A 14820-nucleotide genomic window follows, 5' to 3' on the forward strand; every position below is an offset into this window, starting at 1 on the left:
ATAAGTGTGAATTAAATCAAAACTTTAATAACTAGACTTTAAATTGAATTCGACCCAATTTCAGACATGCTCTTTTTATAATCGCATGGTCTATTATTTATCTTTTAATTTTACCGATGACGAATATGGAAATGTCGATTATCGAAGAATTTTTTTTTTTACAGTACATTGCTTGCATTTTTTGCTACCAAATGTATTTTTACGCCAAACAAGTGCTTAATTTTTTTGATGGAGAAATGCAAATAAAGCAATAGTGCAATTTTTTATAGAGAAGCAGATTGGAATGAAGGTAAAAAAATACATTGATGTAAATGTTTGATTGTAAATGGATTACAGTAGTCAATACATCGAATATATATACAAGAATGCAAACATATACAGTTTGCAGGAGATATTTAGAAGCGACGCATAACCGCTGCAACTGTTATTATGCGTGCAACTGTAACTGCTATTTGTCTGCTGCACCTGCTAAAGATTCATTAGCCATAATTTAGTTGAAATTCACTATCACTTTGAAACTACATCGCTATATAACTTTAGATACGTTCGCTTTGAACGCTCACGCGCTGCAAGCTTAATTTTATCTTATTTCCGTACATAATGAGATGAAGATAGAATGAAGCTTACAGCGTGAAAATGCTCAAAGCGAATGTAGCTTTTGTATCGTGTATTTCTGCGATGCTTAGCTATTAGTTGGACAATGCTTAACTTTGAATGTGATTTTGTTGTATGTGGTCATTTTGGCGAGAATCAATGGAATGAGGATAAAACGCCGATTTTCCTTTACGTTATATGCACATGAAATTGCATATGAAATTGCAAATGTCGACCAAAAACCGTCGATCGCGCCATTCAATTTGCACGCCAGCTTGCTCGCATCTTCAGTCGTGTCCGCGGCGGGTTTATCCTGAGAAAAATGATCCTTTTAGATCACAAGAATCGCCCTCTGCGCCGCAACGGATCATTTGCGATATGCCAATGAAAATGATATGCGATGCTCGTACATGCGGCGGTTGCCAATGTCTGGAGCGGGACGAGCAGGACGATCGGACGGCGAATCTCGGAGAGTTCCTGGTGAACTGTCAACACGCGAAATGCAAGGTGGTTCGTCTGGTCCGTCAGCAAATAAGTAAACTGCAGAATATGCAGGTACGGGTCCCCGCATTTCCCGTAATTGGACCGATCGATCCTCCCAACACCTTCCCCACGTCGCTAAAATCGCCCTCCGGATCGTTTGGAGAACGATCTCTCGCTCTCTCCGTTTTAAGATACATTCCCGGCACACACGTTTACGGAAGCGCGATGTTGACTTTGCTCTTGCACACGATAATTCGGAGCGTTTGTGCAATTTGCGACGCGACATTCGGAAAGGTGGAAGGCGCAGGTCGAAGGAAATTAAACGTATATTTGCTGAGAAATTAAATATACAGAAAATTAAATATACCGCACGTCTAAAGATATCATTCTCAATAACAAAAAAGAATTTTTTATCTAAAAACGGAAAAGGAGGAAGAGACAGGAAAAGAACATGCGTTTTAAATTATTTAAATTTGCGCACTGCAAAAGTTGTATAAGAACTCTTTATTAATTTCTTATCAGCTATCATTTCCCCGTGAGAAGTAGACGGATTAAAAGAAATTGAGACGGAAATTGAGACGGACAGATTAATCTCGCAAATTGTTCGGTTCCATTCTTTTTCTTCTTGCTTTTGAGAGACCCGTCATCCTTTTTTGCTCTTTTTCCACTGACGATTGTATCTCGGAGTTTTAATTTACTGCACAAATTTACTTCACATTTCCGTTTCATCTAGAAACATTAATTTCACTAACAAGGGAACCATCGGAACGGTCCGATTTTGATGAACTTCGGATTTGTTGTAAAGCATAAAATAAAAAAATATTAGACCCATATTTTTTTTATGTGCGCATCTAAAGGTTTAGAGGGTGAAACAATCTCTCGAGAATAACGGATTTTTTTCATTTTCAGCGAATATCTTTAAAACATGAGGTATATGAAAGAATGTTTTATACAAAAGTTTTATGATATTTTATATTCTTTATAACAGTGTATTCACATTTTTCGAAAATGTTGTTTTTTCATTTATCGTCATTCACAGGGAAGTGTTTCGATTATTGAAGATAAGCGTAAAAAGAAAAGATAGATTTAATATTACTGTCTGACAAATTTAAATTTTTTCTAGACCACGAACTGGATCAAATGATTATTATACAAATTTTTTTGTCACTGAAAATGAATCCGTAAATGAAATTGCTGTATGAAGTTACGTGTTTGGGAAAAATGAACTTAATATGCTGAAAATGACATGTTTGAGCTAAAATATCTCAAAAACGTGATGGGACAATTTCATTTACGTTCCTTTTTCCAATATAAATTAACTTTAATCTCATCTCAGTTTAATTTACTTTATATCTTTTTCTAGTTCCAAGAATTAGAAAAAGATAAAGAGTAAATTAAATTGAGATTACAGTTAATCTACAATAATAGAAATGGACATTAATCTTGAAATACAATAAGTGTAGTAAACCTTAAACTTTAAGAAATTAACCAATTATGATCGAGTATTTTTCTCACGTTCGATTGTGCCTAATTAATTTCTTAAGATTTAAGATTTATTACACTTATTGTGTTTCGAGATTTATGAATTTCAATTTTCAGCGACAAAACATCTATAAAAATCACTTTGTTTAATATTATATATGGTATAAAATTCATATTGTACAGTTTTAATGTTTTACATAACATATCCAAAGATCAAAATTGACAAGGGACAATTTCCTAAAGATCCCGTGAAACCTCGCATCTATACGGGAAGCTAAAAAAAAATGTCTTCTAGCAGTTAGTAGTAGTTTTGGATATTGAGAAAAAAATTTATTAAATTTTAATAAATATTTCTTTGAATAGTCTTGCAGAATATTTATTTGCGGTAAGTAAATATTTAGATAAATGAAAAAAATGATATCAAATTAATGCTTCTTGTATCTAATACGTGTTTACATTTAGTAAATATTCCGCTGTGACTATTCAAAGAAATATTAAAATTCAGTAAATTTTTTTCTCAGTGTACAGGGAAAATTTGTTTGTCGTAGTACGAGCGTTTACTGACTGCGAACGTCGAGGTGCGCGAGAAGGTGCATAATGAAATGCCCACTGAAATGCACGAAGCGCTCAACAATGAAGTCCACGAAGTGTGCGGTGAAGTACACGAGCCATACGATGATCCGCACGAGGTGGAGAGCAAAGTAGAGCAGGCGTTCAACGAATCGCACTGTGCACAAGGCAATGTGTACAAGGCGCAGAAAGCTACTGCAGTTGCAAAACGAATTGTCGAAGGGACGAACATAGTAAGGGTTGAAAAAAAAAAGCAGATTTTGCTATCTTTGATCATTCAGGTTCTCGATTAATCGGTTATCAACAAAGTAAAGTTAGTCAGAATTATTAATAAAATAAAAAATATATCTTTTCACCCTCTATGCATCGACCGAACACGAAAAGAACACAATTTTGCTGAAATATCTAAAAATTTAACTAGATACAATTAACGTTCAATTTTAATTAATACGCCATGCTGTACGGACGGAATACAGACATTATTGCGATCAATATATATCTTGACGTTTGTAATATATTTTTTTTTGTTAATTAATACGGTTCCGAGGTTCTTGTTGTCGCTCTTTTCCATCGAGATAAATCTCAATTTAACATCATTTTAGTTTTGTCAATCTGTGAGTGACTTGCTCCCAGTGGATGGGCGACTTCGTCTATTTTAATATTGCTGAGGAGGACTCAGCAAAGAGAGTTGAAACGTTCAAATATAATAAAGGAGACATTATACAATCGTCTGAGTAATTATCTTCAATCTTAATAAATTTTGCGCTCACATATTTGCGCTGATTCTCATTAACCTGTTTTAAATGCTTTGTTTATTGTTTATTCTAACTAGATATTATACAAATCTCTGGAAATAATTTTGATGGACCATCAAAATATTTATGTAGAAAACTTAAGCATGATGAACAATGTAGTAAAAAGTTTTGATGTTCCACCTAGAACGTCCTGCATATTAATTACTCTGATGATTTAACAAAATTATTTTCAGATCTGTGTTAAGCTAAATTTTTAGACTTCAGCAAAAATCATTTCTCTCTGTGAAGAGATGCGAGTCGAACGATTGTGCGATTGTAATTTACTTAAAAGCTTTCCGATGTAATCGAATTGTCTGTCTCCATAGGATAACCCGTTACAAGAGTTATTATTTTCACCTTTTGGATGAAATTAATAGCTCGGCTTATGTTCCCTGGATGTTCTCTGATAACCGCGCATGTCTAGAACGCAGCGACCGCATCCTTGCGTCGCACGGCGTCTCCTGGGAGAGCGGTGGACCGCAAGTGGATGCTGCGGATCCTGGATCGCGTTCGTCATCGAGCGCATCTGATACTGGCGGCCGCTGCGGTCGGCGTGATAGTCTGGACCGCTTTGGTGTACGGTGTCTTCCTGGGCGCGACGGCCTGCGGAAGCGGACGCACCTGTTTCCGGTCGTCTCTTAAATATACGCACGCTAAACGCACGCTGTTTTAGCTTGTGTCATCCATCGATTTCTCGTAAAGGACACCTCGTAAACGGTGATTAAAGTTAACCGAGATTCAACCTACTTCACTTCAACGTTCTGCGAGAAGAGATGGTCGATTGCCAGCTAGCTTTAATGAAGAATCTATTTTTCTAAGAATCGATTTGTAGACGCGTTCTCTTTCTTTTGCGAAATTGCGCGGAGAGTGTTTACCTCATTCTCGTACATCTATCCGTCGAAGTATTTTTAGTGAATTCAGATTTTTGTCATTTTTAAGAGATAAAGTAAAATACTGTTATAAATATACTTTATACATATTTATACATACACACATATATATATATAATGCTTTATTTATATAAAATTCTGAATAGAAATATGTCTTTTTTAAATAAACATCATTTTAAATTGGAAATAATATTTTTAATTATATCCTGATGGCCCTTCCTTTTTTTAGAAAAAAGGTAAATTAGCTGAGCTATAATATTATATATTATATATTATATATCTTATTATTATATTATTATATGAAAATCTTTTTATCTTTTTACATGATATATTTACATGATAGAAATAAATTCATATTTTAAGAAACAATATCTTATACTAAAGGTTTATATTTCTTTTGAAAAGAGATCACCTGGTCTGTGGTAATTAGGAAGAAAATAGAGTTTGATATCATAGCAGTACGAAGTGTTATAATATTATTAATTTACAGATTCTATTTTCTAGTTTCTAATTTTAGTTTCCAGTTATTATAATAAGAAGTTATGTAATTTAAACAAGAGTAAAGTGTACAAAATATATTTAAAGCGTATCCATCGTCTAAGAAAATATATATAATAATTAAATAATACATCTATTATAAGTAAGTAAAAATTAGATCGATGGTAAATCAATTAAGAGAAATAATCTTATTTCCCATCGCAGCAAATTTTAGAGTGCTTTATGATTTAATTTACTAAAAACTTGAAACCGCAATTGCAAACTGAAGCTGAAATATTAATACCATAAATTAGATTAATCGTCAATTTAATAATAAGCATTATAAAAAATCCTATCAAGAACTTAGAGTTCTCACGTTATCACGAAATATGTCATCTTAGCTAGGGTTTGATTTGAATTTAGAACTCCCGATTTCTTTGGGATGGACGTCATAGCAATTCGATCATTGAGACACATGAAAAAATTTGTATAAATATTATTAAGCACCAAGATTCGCTTGGATTGAAAATAGAATTATTTTTTTAATTGATAATATATCATTTATTTATTAAAAATATATATACATAATTAACAAAATGAAGAAGATGAATGAGATGTTAGGCTAAAATAATTTAAAAAATACGCATAATATAATACGCATAATAGAATTATAAAAAATTTCTTTCGGACGTTTAAAAATGGCTCAGCGAGAAATAAAAAGAGAAATCAGAGAAGAAAGCTAGGATGGAGGTACATCAGTCGTAATAACGACATTAAGAAATAACGAGACAGTTTAAGACTTGACACAAAATATATTAAACTTGGAATAGTACACCACGTGTAGCGTTTGGTTAAATTATGCGACTAAATCGTCTCGCGACGACTCCGCGATTCCTCGCCCCGGTCTCGTGCTGGATCGGCGGGGGGATGATCCTAAAGACTCTCGATGATCTCAGGAGAGATCGTGGCGCGCCACGATATGCTACGATATGCTGATATGTCTGCTACGATATCGTTATCGTGATATGTCACACTGGCGCACGTTAACAAGCGAGACACGAGATTCGTTGACTTTGTCTTTGATATATTCGCGCGTATATCTGTCGTGGCATCGAGCGACGATACGCGATACAGTTTTCAGGGCTTACGAAATCGATCGCCCTTATGATATGCTGTTTGTGTACGTGTTTGTGTGGGCGTGTTGTATCGTATAGAGTATAAGTATGTGTGCGTGTATGTTTACGTCTCCCAATTCACTTCCTCGATCAAGTTTACACGCAGCTCTCCGGTCCCGGTATGGAATTGGCGATGATGATCTCCTTCATCAGGTTGCGATCGGCTTTGAAACTGATGGGCTCCCAGGACTTTGCGGAGAACGGGTTCAGCTGCCAAGTCAAGAGGAGATATCGGGTCTAAATCTAATTAATACTTAGCGTCGTGCGCGGAGAAATAGAATTGGGAATCGAAAATAGTAGCGGCTTCCTCGGATATCCACACCGCGTGGAAGATCGATATTATTCATAACGGTTATATACCGGTCGCGCGCGACAGCTAAACTGAGATTGGTTAGATAGCCGGCTTAATTTATAAACGATCGATAGAAATTCAATCTACGGCAGATTAAATTTCTAATCTTCCAAATCGGAGTTCGAAATCTCGCGCGCTATTGAAACTTCCTATCGCTGTAAAGAATCGAAGGAGAAAAGAATCAAAGGCACATCTCACGTTAATCCACCTATTGAAATAATTAGAAATCATTATACGGGACGATTCGTTGAGGATTAAGACACGTAACATTCGTTCCTCGCAATTATCCATCAGAATGCAAGAATTAAAACCTTTTTCTCGGATATGGCACGGCAGAACCACAAATTAATACCGGATTAATTTACAGATTGTAACGCAACGGTGCATCATTTACATTATTTCAACCGTTTCCTTTCTTCAAAAAGACCACTTTATAATTTCTGACATGACTTACGCTGCATCTGTTTGTTTGCAGTCCCTGTTTGTGAATGTCATAGGGCGCGAACAACGTGTCTGGTCTCACTGGCAAAAACAGTTGCGGCTCGCGTTTGATCTTCTCTTGGTCTGAAACATTCATATTATTCCACTTTACATTAACAGCTCTCGAACAATTTAAATAAAATGCTGAAGGCAAAGATCAGACAGATGATGTTAAAAAAGAAGGATTTTTGTTAAATGTACATTTAGTTACGGGCAAGAGTGCTCTTTAAATTATCAATTTTATTTTTAATAAATGCTTTCTGAAAAAAAATATCTCTCGTTGCTGTTATTCAAATAAAAGCTCGATATTTGATAGGAATTGATTTGCCAGTTCAAAATAGCACGTAACTTGATCAACCTGCAGAAAATGACAGTTCGGCAGAAATCAAAACTCTTCGTTATTGTTCATTCGAGTCTCTATTATTCCATGAATTCTTAAAATTTAAACGATTTAATCTTCACGCGACTTTTTTTTTTAATCTGAATTCAAATGTTAGATCAAATATTAGACAACTTAAATATTAGATCGATCCAGTATTGGTCAGAATCCAAAAATAAATTGTACAATTAAATAGTAAAAATGTATCAGATTGAGTCAAAAGCTATCAAAAATTTTTATTTATCTCTCTTTTGCTTACTGTATCTTGTCTTTTCTGCAATGTACATACAAGAGTGCTAATATAATTAAGAATGTACCCAATTCAATACAATTGTACTAAATTCAGCAACACTGGGTCGATCGGATCAGATCAGATCGCAAGTGGAAATAACGTCTTTTGCTCGGCGATACCTTGCGGCGACTGTATGATGTCCGGCTGATTATTGAGCGCATAATCGGTGACCTGCTTCAACGTGTACTCAACGAAGTACGTGTGGTCGCCGTGGGTCACGTCCAGCATCGAATTGTTCCTCGAGTCCGGCGGGGTGATTATCGGCTGCTTCATATAGGGCTCGATATGTACGGGTGACGTGGTGCCGCGTCGTCGATACATCATCAGCATCACGGAGATCACGGTCGCACCGAAGGCCAACAGACAGCCGACCAACAGCAGGATCAACGGCAGCATACTGACCCCGGTATCTAGAATGTGAATTTCATCCTGCGATGGAAATCTATGAGCGGTTGTCTCATCACGCGTGATAAAAAAATCGTCCCCGTAGTAGTTATATATATATATATATATATAGATTTTGTATGTATATATATATATATATATATATATATACAAAATCTATTCAATTGTAATTAGTTGTGTTAATCATGTAACGCGCATGATGGCGAACGCGTTAAATTTGCTATCGTCTTCAGTGATATAACCATTCCTTCTTTTCCAGAAAATTATAATACGTGTAAAATACTTCAGTTAGAAACAAATTGGTATTTTTCGTTCGTGGAATGAAGATATATAGAAGTAGTTTTGTTTACGGTAAATCATATATATTGCAAATTTCTAAAAGATGCAATAAACGTGATTTATTGTAAACAGAAAGTATATTTATAGATTCTTCCTGTAAAACAAATAATAAACCATAAATTATAAATATTACAGATTATTTTTAGTTATCGGATTTATAAGTTTATGAAATTTTAAATAAATCTGAATTAGTATTTCATTTTATTATTAGTTTTATTATTACAGATTATTATTAGATGTAATTTTTATTCTTTTATGGTTCTGTCAAAATAACTAACGACGCCAATATATCAGAAATAAATATCGAAATAATCAGTAAATTTCATTATTCGTTTCAATTTTAAGTATTAAATTGGATTATTTATCATGAATCTCTGTCAATCCCTTTTATAAAAGACAGTCTTTGGCAGGATATCATCAATTTTATCTAAATTAATTCATTCTTAAGAACAAACCTGAAATATACATTCTAAATCTGAATCTCAAATCAAATCAGTTTCGAAATGATAAATCTCCGAAATGCTATTCTTAAAAAAAAAAACCCCATTTAATATAACATATCCGTATAGAAATGTTCTTATAGCATTTCATTTCTATCTATTATTGTTGTTATAAAAAACAGAGATAAAGTTTCTTTTATTATACACTATTTATTTTATACACGGATATATCCAGATAAAATATAAAAGTAAAGAGAGAAACATTTACCACGCGGTGAAAATTCAATTTTGACACTTTTGCAGAATAACTTTCTTTTTATAACTTAATTACCTGTATGCTTTTCTGAGTCGCGCAGCATTATATCCTCTAACAGCGAAACTTCGCTACGGCCTTTGGCATTCACGGCGTAGGTCACTAAGTAGAAGTGAGTGGCTGGTAGAAGATCAGCCACGGCGATTCGGAAGATTGGCAGATCGGCCGACACGCTGGACGCGTTCACCCGGAGATTACCGGTCAGCACCTCATAAGCCTCTAGTCGGAATTCCTGGTGGAGACCGCCGTCATATCCCGGCACGCATTCGACCTCCAGGATCTCCGAACTTTGATTGAGCGATGCTTTGATGGTGCAATTGTTCAGAGGATTCGGTTTAACTGCTCAGACACATTTCTCGCGTTGAGTTTTTAGAGTTTTTTAGAATTTTAATCAAAAGGGATACCTTTACTTACAAGGGAACTACATTACAAAAATCATAAAAAAACTAGCGTTACCAGCCGAAAGATCGCGTTTGAAATAAATATTCTAGATGGTCATCAAACATTGGAATTCTGTATCCGACTTAAGCCGGAATTTGTTTGGCTATTTTAATTTACAATTCATCACAAACACAAAATATTGACAATACATAAAAAAAAAATATTTTAAATAAAAGTTGTTAGGTTTAAAGAGGCCAAAGTTGTAGATTTAGAGAGAGCATTAGATGAGCTACTGAGATTTTGGGTCCAGGACTCATTGACCAACTTGGGTCCAATAAGGCCCTGAATTCAAAATCTAAGTAACTCATCTGATAACTCTCTTCGAATCTTACAACTTTTAATGCAAACTTTTTTTTTTCAAAGATGCATTGTTCTCGAGATATTTTGTGTCTAAATTAAAATGATCAAGAAAGATATTTCGATCCAAGTCAGATACAGAATCCAAATCGAATAGGATCCCAAGATTTAACCAGCTAGAATAACTATTTCAAATGTAATTTTTCGATTGGTAATGTTAATTTTTTGATATTATTTTTACAACATAGCACATTCCTTTGTTAGAGATTTGACGAATTTATATTTTGATACGACTACTGAGAAAGTTAGAAAAATATTATACGAAGTTGCACGTAGAACATGTCAGAAAAGAAAAATATAATTAAAGGCGAATGTTTCTCATTTTTTTTCAACATCTGATTTTCTTTCTGAGATACAAAAGGGGTACGGTTTAAGTAAACTATGATGGAACGTACACAGCTCGTCTTGCAGAAATAAACGATAAAACAAATATTTTCGAGTTTATGACGTACGGCGCGATAAGCTAGCTGCGAGTCGGGTAGAAAAAAGGAAACCGTAAATAGCCGCGTTGAGTTCTAAATATGGACATCTAAATATTATATGTTTTCGACGCGAGATATAGCAGTACATACGATATTTAAATATTTTCAGAATCTCGGACGCATTTGTTTGCCTTTGAAAGAGCAGAAGCGACAGGATTTCTTCCAGATTATGATTCGCAATGAAAAAAGCAGAAGTGCAGTGGAATAAATTCCCACTGATTTCTATCTTTCTCTTTTTCTTTTTGTTCACTTCTTTTTTTCATAATGATAAGCGTCTAGAACATCACCTGCCGGAATGACTTGATAGATGCAGGGCGCCTCCTGCTTCCCTATCGCGTTCCTACCCCAACAGGTCAGGGCACCGTAATCCCTCTCGGATTCGGGGGTGTAGACGAGCTCGCTCATGGTGCCGTTGTTGCCGTCAAACTTGGCCGGCGCGACTTCGAAGTTCTCGCCACTATTGTTGAACTCCCAGACAAAGTCCACCTCGTTCGGGTCGGCGTCGACCTCGCAGCGAACCTTCACGGACTCCTCCAGGGAAGCCCCGATTATCGTCACCTCCTTCATCTTGCAAACTGGCGCGACTGGAGAGTACGTAGAAGAAAAAGAACGGAAAAACACAACACACACACGCGTTCTTCAGTTGAACAAGATAAAAACGTAGAATTTCTCTTTTTTTTTTCTTTCTCGTCTCCGTTATTGATCGGCGGAACTTCGACAGCGGGATTATGCCGAGTTTAAGAGCCGTTTTATTCGCCTTTAATCGGGAGAATTATATTGTTCGCCGTAGGGCTTAGACGAGACGGTTGAAAATAAATTGGCTTCTAAAATGTAATCCCTCATATCTGACGTCCGAGATATTTCGCTCCCGAACACAATTACGCGCGGTTGGCATATTGTGTAACGCGTATTTTGGAGTTTACTGGAGGAAGTAGAAACAACATAGTTAAATTTAACTTTTAGCTCTGAAAAGGTCGGAGGTTAATTCTCCCATACAATAATATCTTTTTAATAATTAAACATGTGAATAATTTATTCTTATATAACCTGTACTGTTATAATTTATGACATAAATAAATAAATATATATATTCATATTAATAATTATTATTTACATAATTATTTATATCATAAACAACGAATGTGCAAAGATCTAAATTTATTTGCGAGAAATATATTAAGCGTCATAAATTATGGCGCAAATACTTTCATTCAGGATTGGAAAGTAACGTATTACTTTTTAATGCCATTACTATTTTCGTTAATTTTTTTCGATAATCGTCGTTACTTTTTTGTCTGTAATGATAACAGTGACGTCATTACATTTTTACAGGAACAATAACAAATTTAGCTGTATCGTTATTTCAAACCTTTATTATCTTTATAACTATTCAATAGAATTCATTATTTTTATAATTTTCTAGAAATATTTTATAATAAAATTTAAATATCGAAAAATGTTTTATACTTTATATTTTAGGCTACATTCCAATAGTTTCTGCCAATACTAAAAATCTGTAGGAAAATATATGTATATATGTAACGCGATCTATTAAAAAATTTTTTAATTTTCAATATTGGCAGTGAATATTGCATTTTTAATAATGATTTTTGATGTTTAAAAACAAAAATTTTTAATAAATCCTAAAGCACTTTCCATTACATTATGTTGTTACATTAACTCGGTTGGTTTCTATTTCTTATTACATATAAATTTAATATAAAGAAAAGCTTGCTATAAGACTAGCTTAAAATCTTCATACATAATAAACTACATTTTGTTGTATATTCACATTTTCTGTCCTAAAAAATTCTTTATTTAATATTAGAATTTAAGTTTTAATATTGATTTACGCAATTAATATTGATTATTAAACAGTGTAATTTTTTAATCCAACGTCTTACTTCAACATTACAAAAAAATTATGAAAAAAAGTCGAACGAAAGAAAACGAATCGTTATTTTTGAAGTAACAGTAACACATTACTTTTTAAAGTTAGGACTGAGTAACGGTACCGAGTCACTTTTTACTTAAAACGTAAATGTAACGATAATGGTAACGCGTTACTTTTATGAAATAACATTCTCAATCTTGCTTTTATTCGCGGACGATTCGAAGATTTCAACTTGAAATTCAATTCATCCTCGAATCACCGGCGTATATACTCACCGAGATTACACATTCGCTTTCTGAAATCCTTGTTATCGATTCGTACTTGTCGTATCTACTTACACTGCACTCTCAGGTTCACAATTGGACTCGTCGTCTCTCCACGGTCGTTGCTGGCGAGACACGTGTAATTTCCCGCGTTGTCGCGTCCTATGCCCTGCAGCACCAAGCTTTGGGTGCTCATGATGATACCGGCCGAATAGTTTTGCGTCAGCACGCCGCCCTGTCATTGATGGATTAACGCGTTTAACACGGGGGTTGAGATTCCAGGACGATAGCTTTTTCCGTCATATTTCTTCGGTAATAAGAAACGCAGATGACAAATAGATTTCATGTAAAGCTTTTCGCGCAAACTCCTTTTCGCCGTTCGCGAAGATTCCCTTTTAATGGATCTTCTTATTCTCGGTTTGGTATGTATACTCGGGGCTTTCGTATACACTTTTTCCAAATTTCCCGTTTTATGGAGACGAAGGCGACGTTGAAGGCAAAGGTGGAAATTTGTCAAGAAAATGCGAAATTTATTTCCGTTTATGAATAGCCGTGTCACGAATATTCGTGCGATAAACGCGAGGCGACAGATATTCGCCGCTCTCGGAGAAGTGAATGCATATGCAAAGATGAAGAGACGAAAATTTCCGAGTCTACTTCTCTCATAAAGCAAAAGTTATTTTTTTCTTTCGTCAAACTGGCATTTTCCCGAAAGTTTCAGATAACGCTTCAAAAGTTCCATCGTAAGGTATTGTGACTCGAATCGATCCTTATCGAAAAAACAAGATCATTATCGATTCTCGCGAATAGAAATGTAAAGTTCAGGAATCCCGGTATTTTTCAGACCCTTGTGTGTGCTTCTCGCGCTTAATCGCCTTTTTTTTCCGGAACTCCGAAACTGTTTAGTGGAGAGGCGAAGCAATCGAAATTTTAAAAGTGAGACGCCAGTGCCTCGCAAAGGTAAACACACCGGGATTAAAGTGGGTTCGTTGCTGATGGTGGGACTTACATTGTGGCGCCAAGTAATTTTGTGGTGCTCCGGATTGGCGCGGACTTTGCATTCGAAGTACACATCGTCGCCTTCCTTTATGTTCTCCGCGTTCAGAGTGCTGCCCAGATGTAGCTGAACTTTAGGCGGGACTGCGGAAAAAGAGAGAAAGAGAGAGAGAGAATTTTTCGGTTTTTCAATGTTTCACGTGCGTGACCACGATGAAATATTTCGACGGATTCAGAGAAAATGGACGTGGAATATTAAAGCCGTCGGAATACATGAGAGAGAGAGAGAGAGAGAGAGAGAGAGAGAGAGAGAGAGAGAGAGGGGGGGGGAAGAGACGATATTAATAAGATATGCGACTCTTCGTGTACAATGGATTTAACAGATTTAACAGATTTCCATTTTCATACATTTTAGGTTACACGAAACACAATGAAACTTGTTGAGTTCCATTTACATATTTGTATTCGATTTTAAATCTCCAAAATCTGAATTATCGGCTGTTAATTAATGAGTAAATATCACTGCAGTCAATAAATGTTAATTCATTGAGATATCTTCACATTCCGTGGCTTAAATAATTCCGATCTACAATAGCGGGATGCATTTTTCACAGATAAACAATTCATGTACCGCAGAACTAGAAAAATTGCTACTAAAAAGGATTATAAAATAAAAAAAAATATATAATTGATCGAGATATTTTTACGGGACATCCTGCGGTTTAACTTCCAATCTATCACGAGAGATGCACTCTTTATAGATAAACAATTCATGTACCACAGTATTAGAAAAAATGATGCTATAAAGATAAACGGTTTATAAAATATGATATAAAATATGATATAAAATATAAAAATATACAAAATTAAAAAAATATAAAGTATTAAAATATAACGTATTCGTATTTATAAATAGAAAATT

At 34.9% G+C, this 14820-nt stretch overlaps 2 protein-coding genes across 5 annotated transcripts in view; one reads left to right on the forward strand and one right to left on the reverse strand.

The window, feature by feature from the left end:
• Positions 1-31: 31 nt before the first annotated feature.
• On the forward strand, positions 32-5942 carry LOC147906778 (uncharacterized). The gene is made up of 3 exons (XM_087415724.1): positions 32-1401; positions 3108-3368; positions 4348-5942. Exons 1-3 carry the CDS (start codon positions 793-795, stop codon positions 4594-4596), a joined length of 1119 nt encoding a protein of 372 aa, XP_087271850.1. The 5' UTR covers positions 32-792; the 3' UTR covers positions 4597-5942.
• A 140-nt stretch (positions 5943-6082) lies between these two features.
• The window catches only part of side-III (sidestep III), a 32416-nt gene continuing 23678 nt past the window's right edge, over positions 6083-14820 (reverse strand). For all 4 annotated transcript variants that reach the window (XM_011053996.2, XM_011053992.2, XM_011053995.2 and 1 more), the window contains 7 exons: positions 13912-14042; positions 12978-13137; positions 11033-11329; positions 9484-9804; positions 8088-8378; positions 7272-7381; positions 6083-6675 (listed from right to left, as the gene is read on the reverse strand). In XM_011053996.2, the coding sequence (XP_011052298.1) occupies positions 6562-6675; positions 7272-7381; positions 8088-8378; positions 9484-9804; positions 11033-11329; positions 12978-13137; positions 13912-14042 (1424 nt within the window). In that variant the 3' untranslated portion in view covers positions 6083-6561. The remainder of the gene's footprint in view (positions 6676-7271; positions 7382-8087; positions 8379-9483; positions 9805-11032; positions 11330-12977; positions 13138-13911; positions 14043-14820) is intronic.

The sequence above is a fragment of the Acromyrmex echinatior genome, chromosome 18 (assembly GCF_024713525.1).
Source record: "Acromyrmex echinatior isolate Ae372 chromosome 18, ASM2471352v2, whole genome shotgun sequence".
Lineage (NCBI taxonomy): Eukaryota > Metazoa > Arthropoda > Insecta > Hymenoptera > Formicidae > Acromyrmex > Acromyrmex echinatior.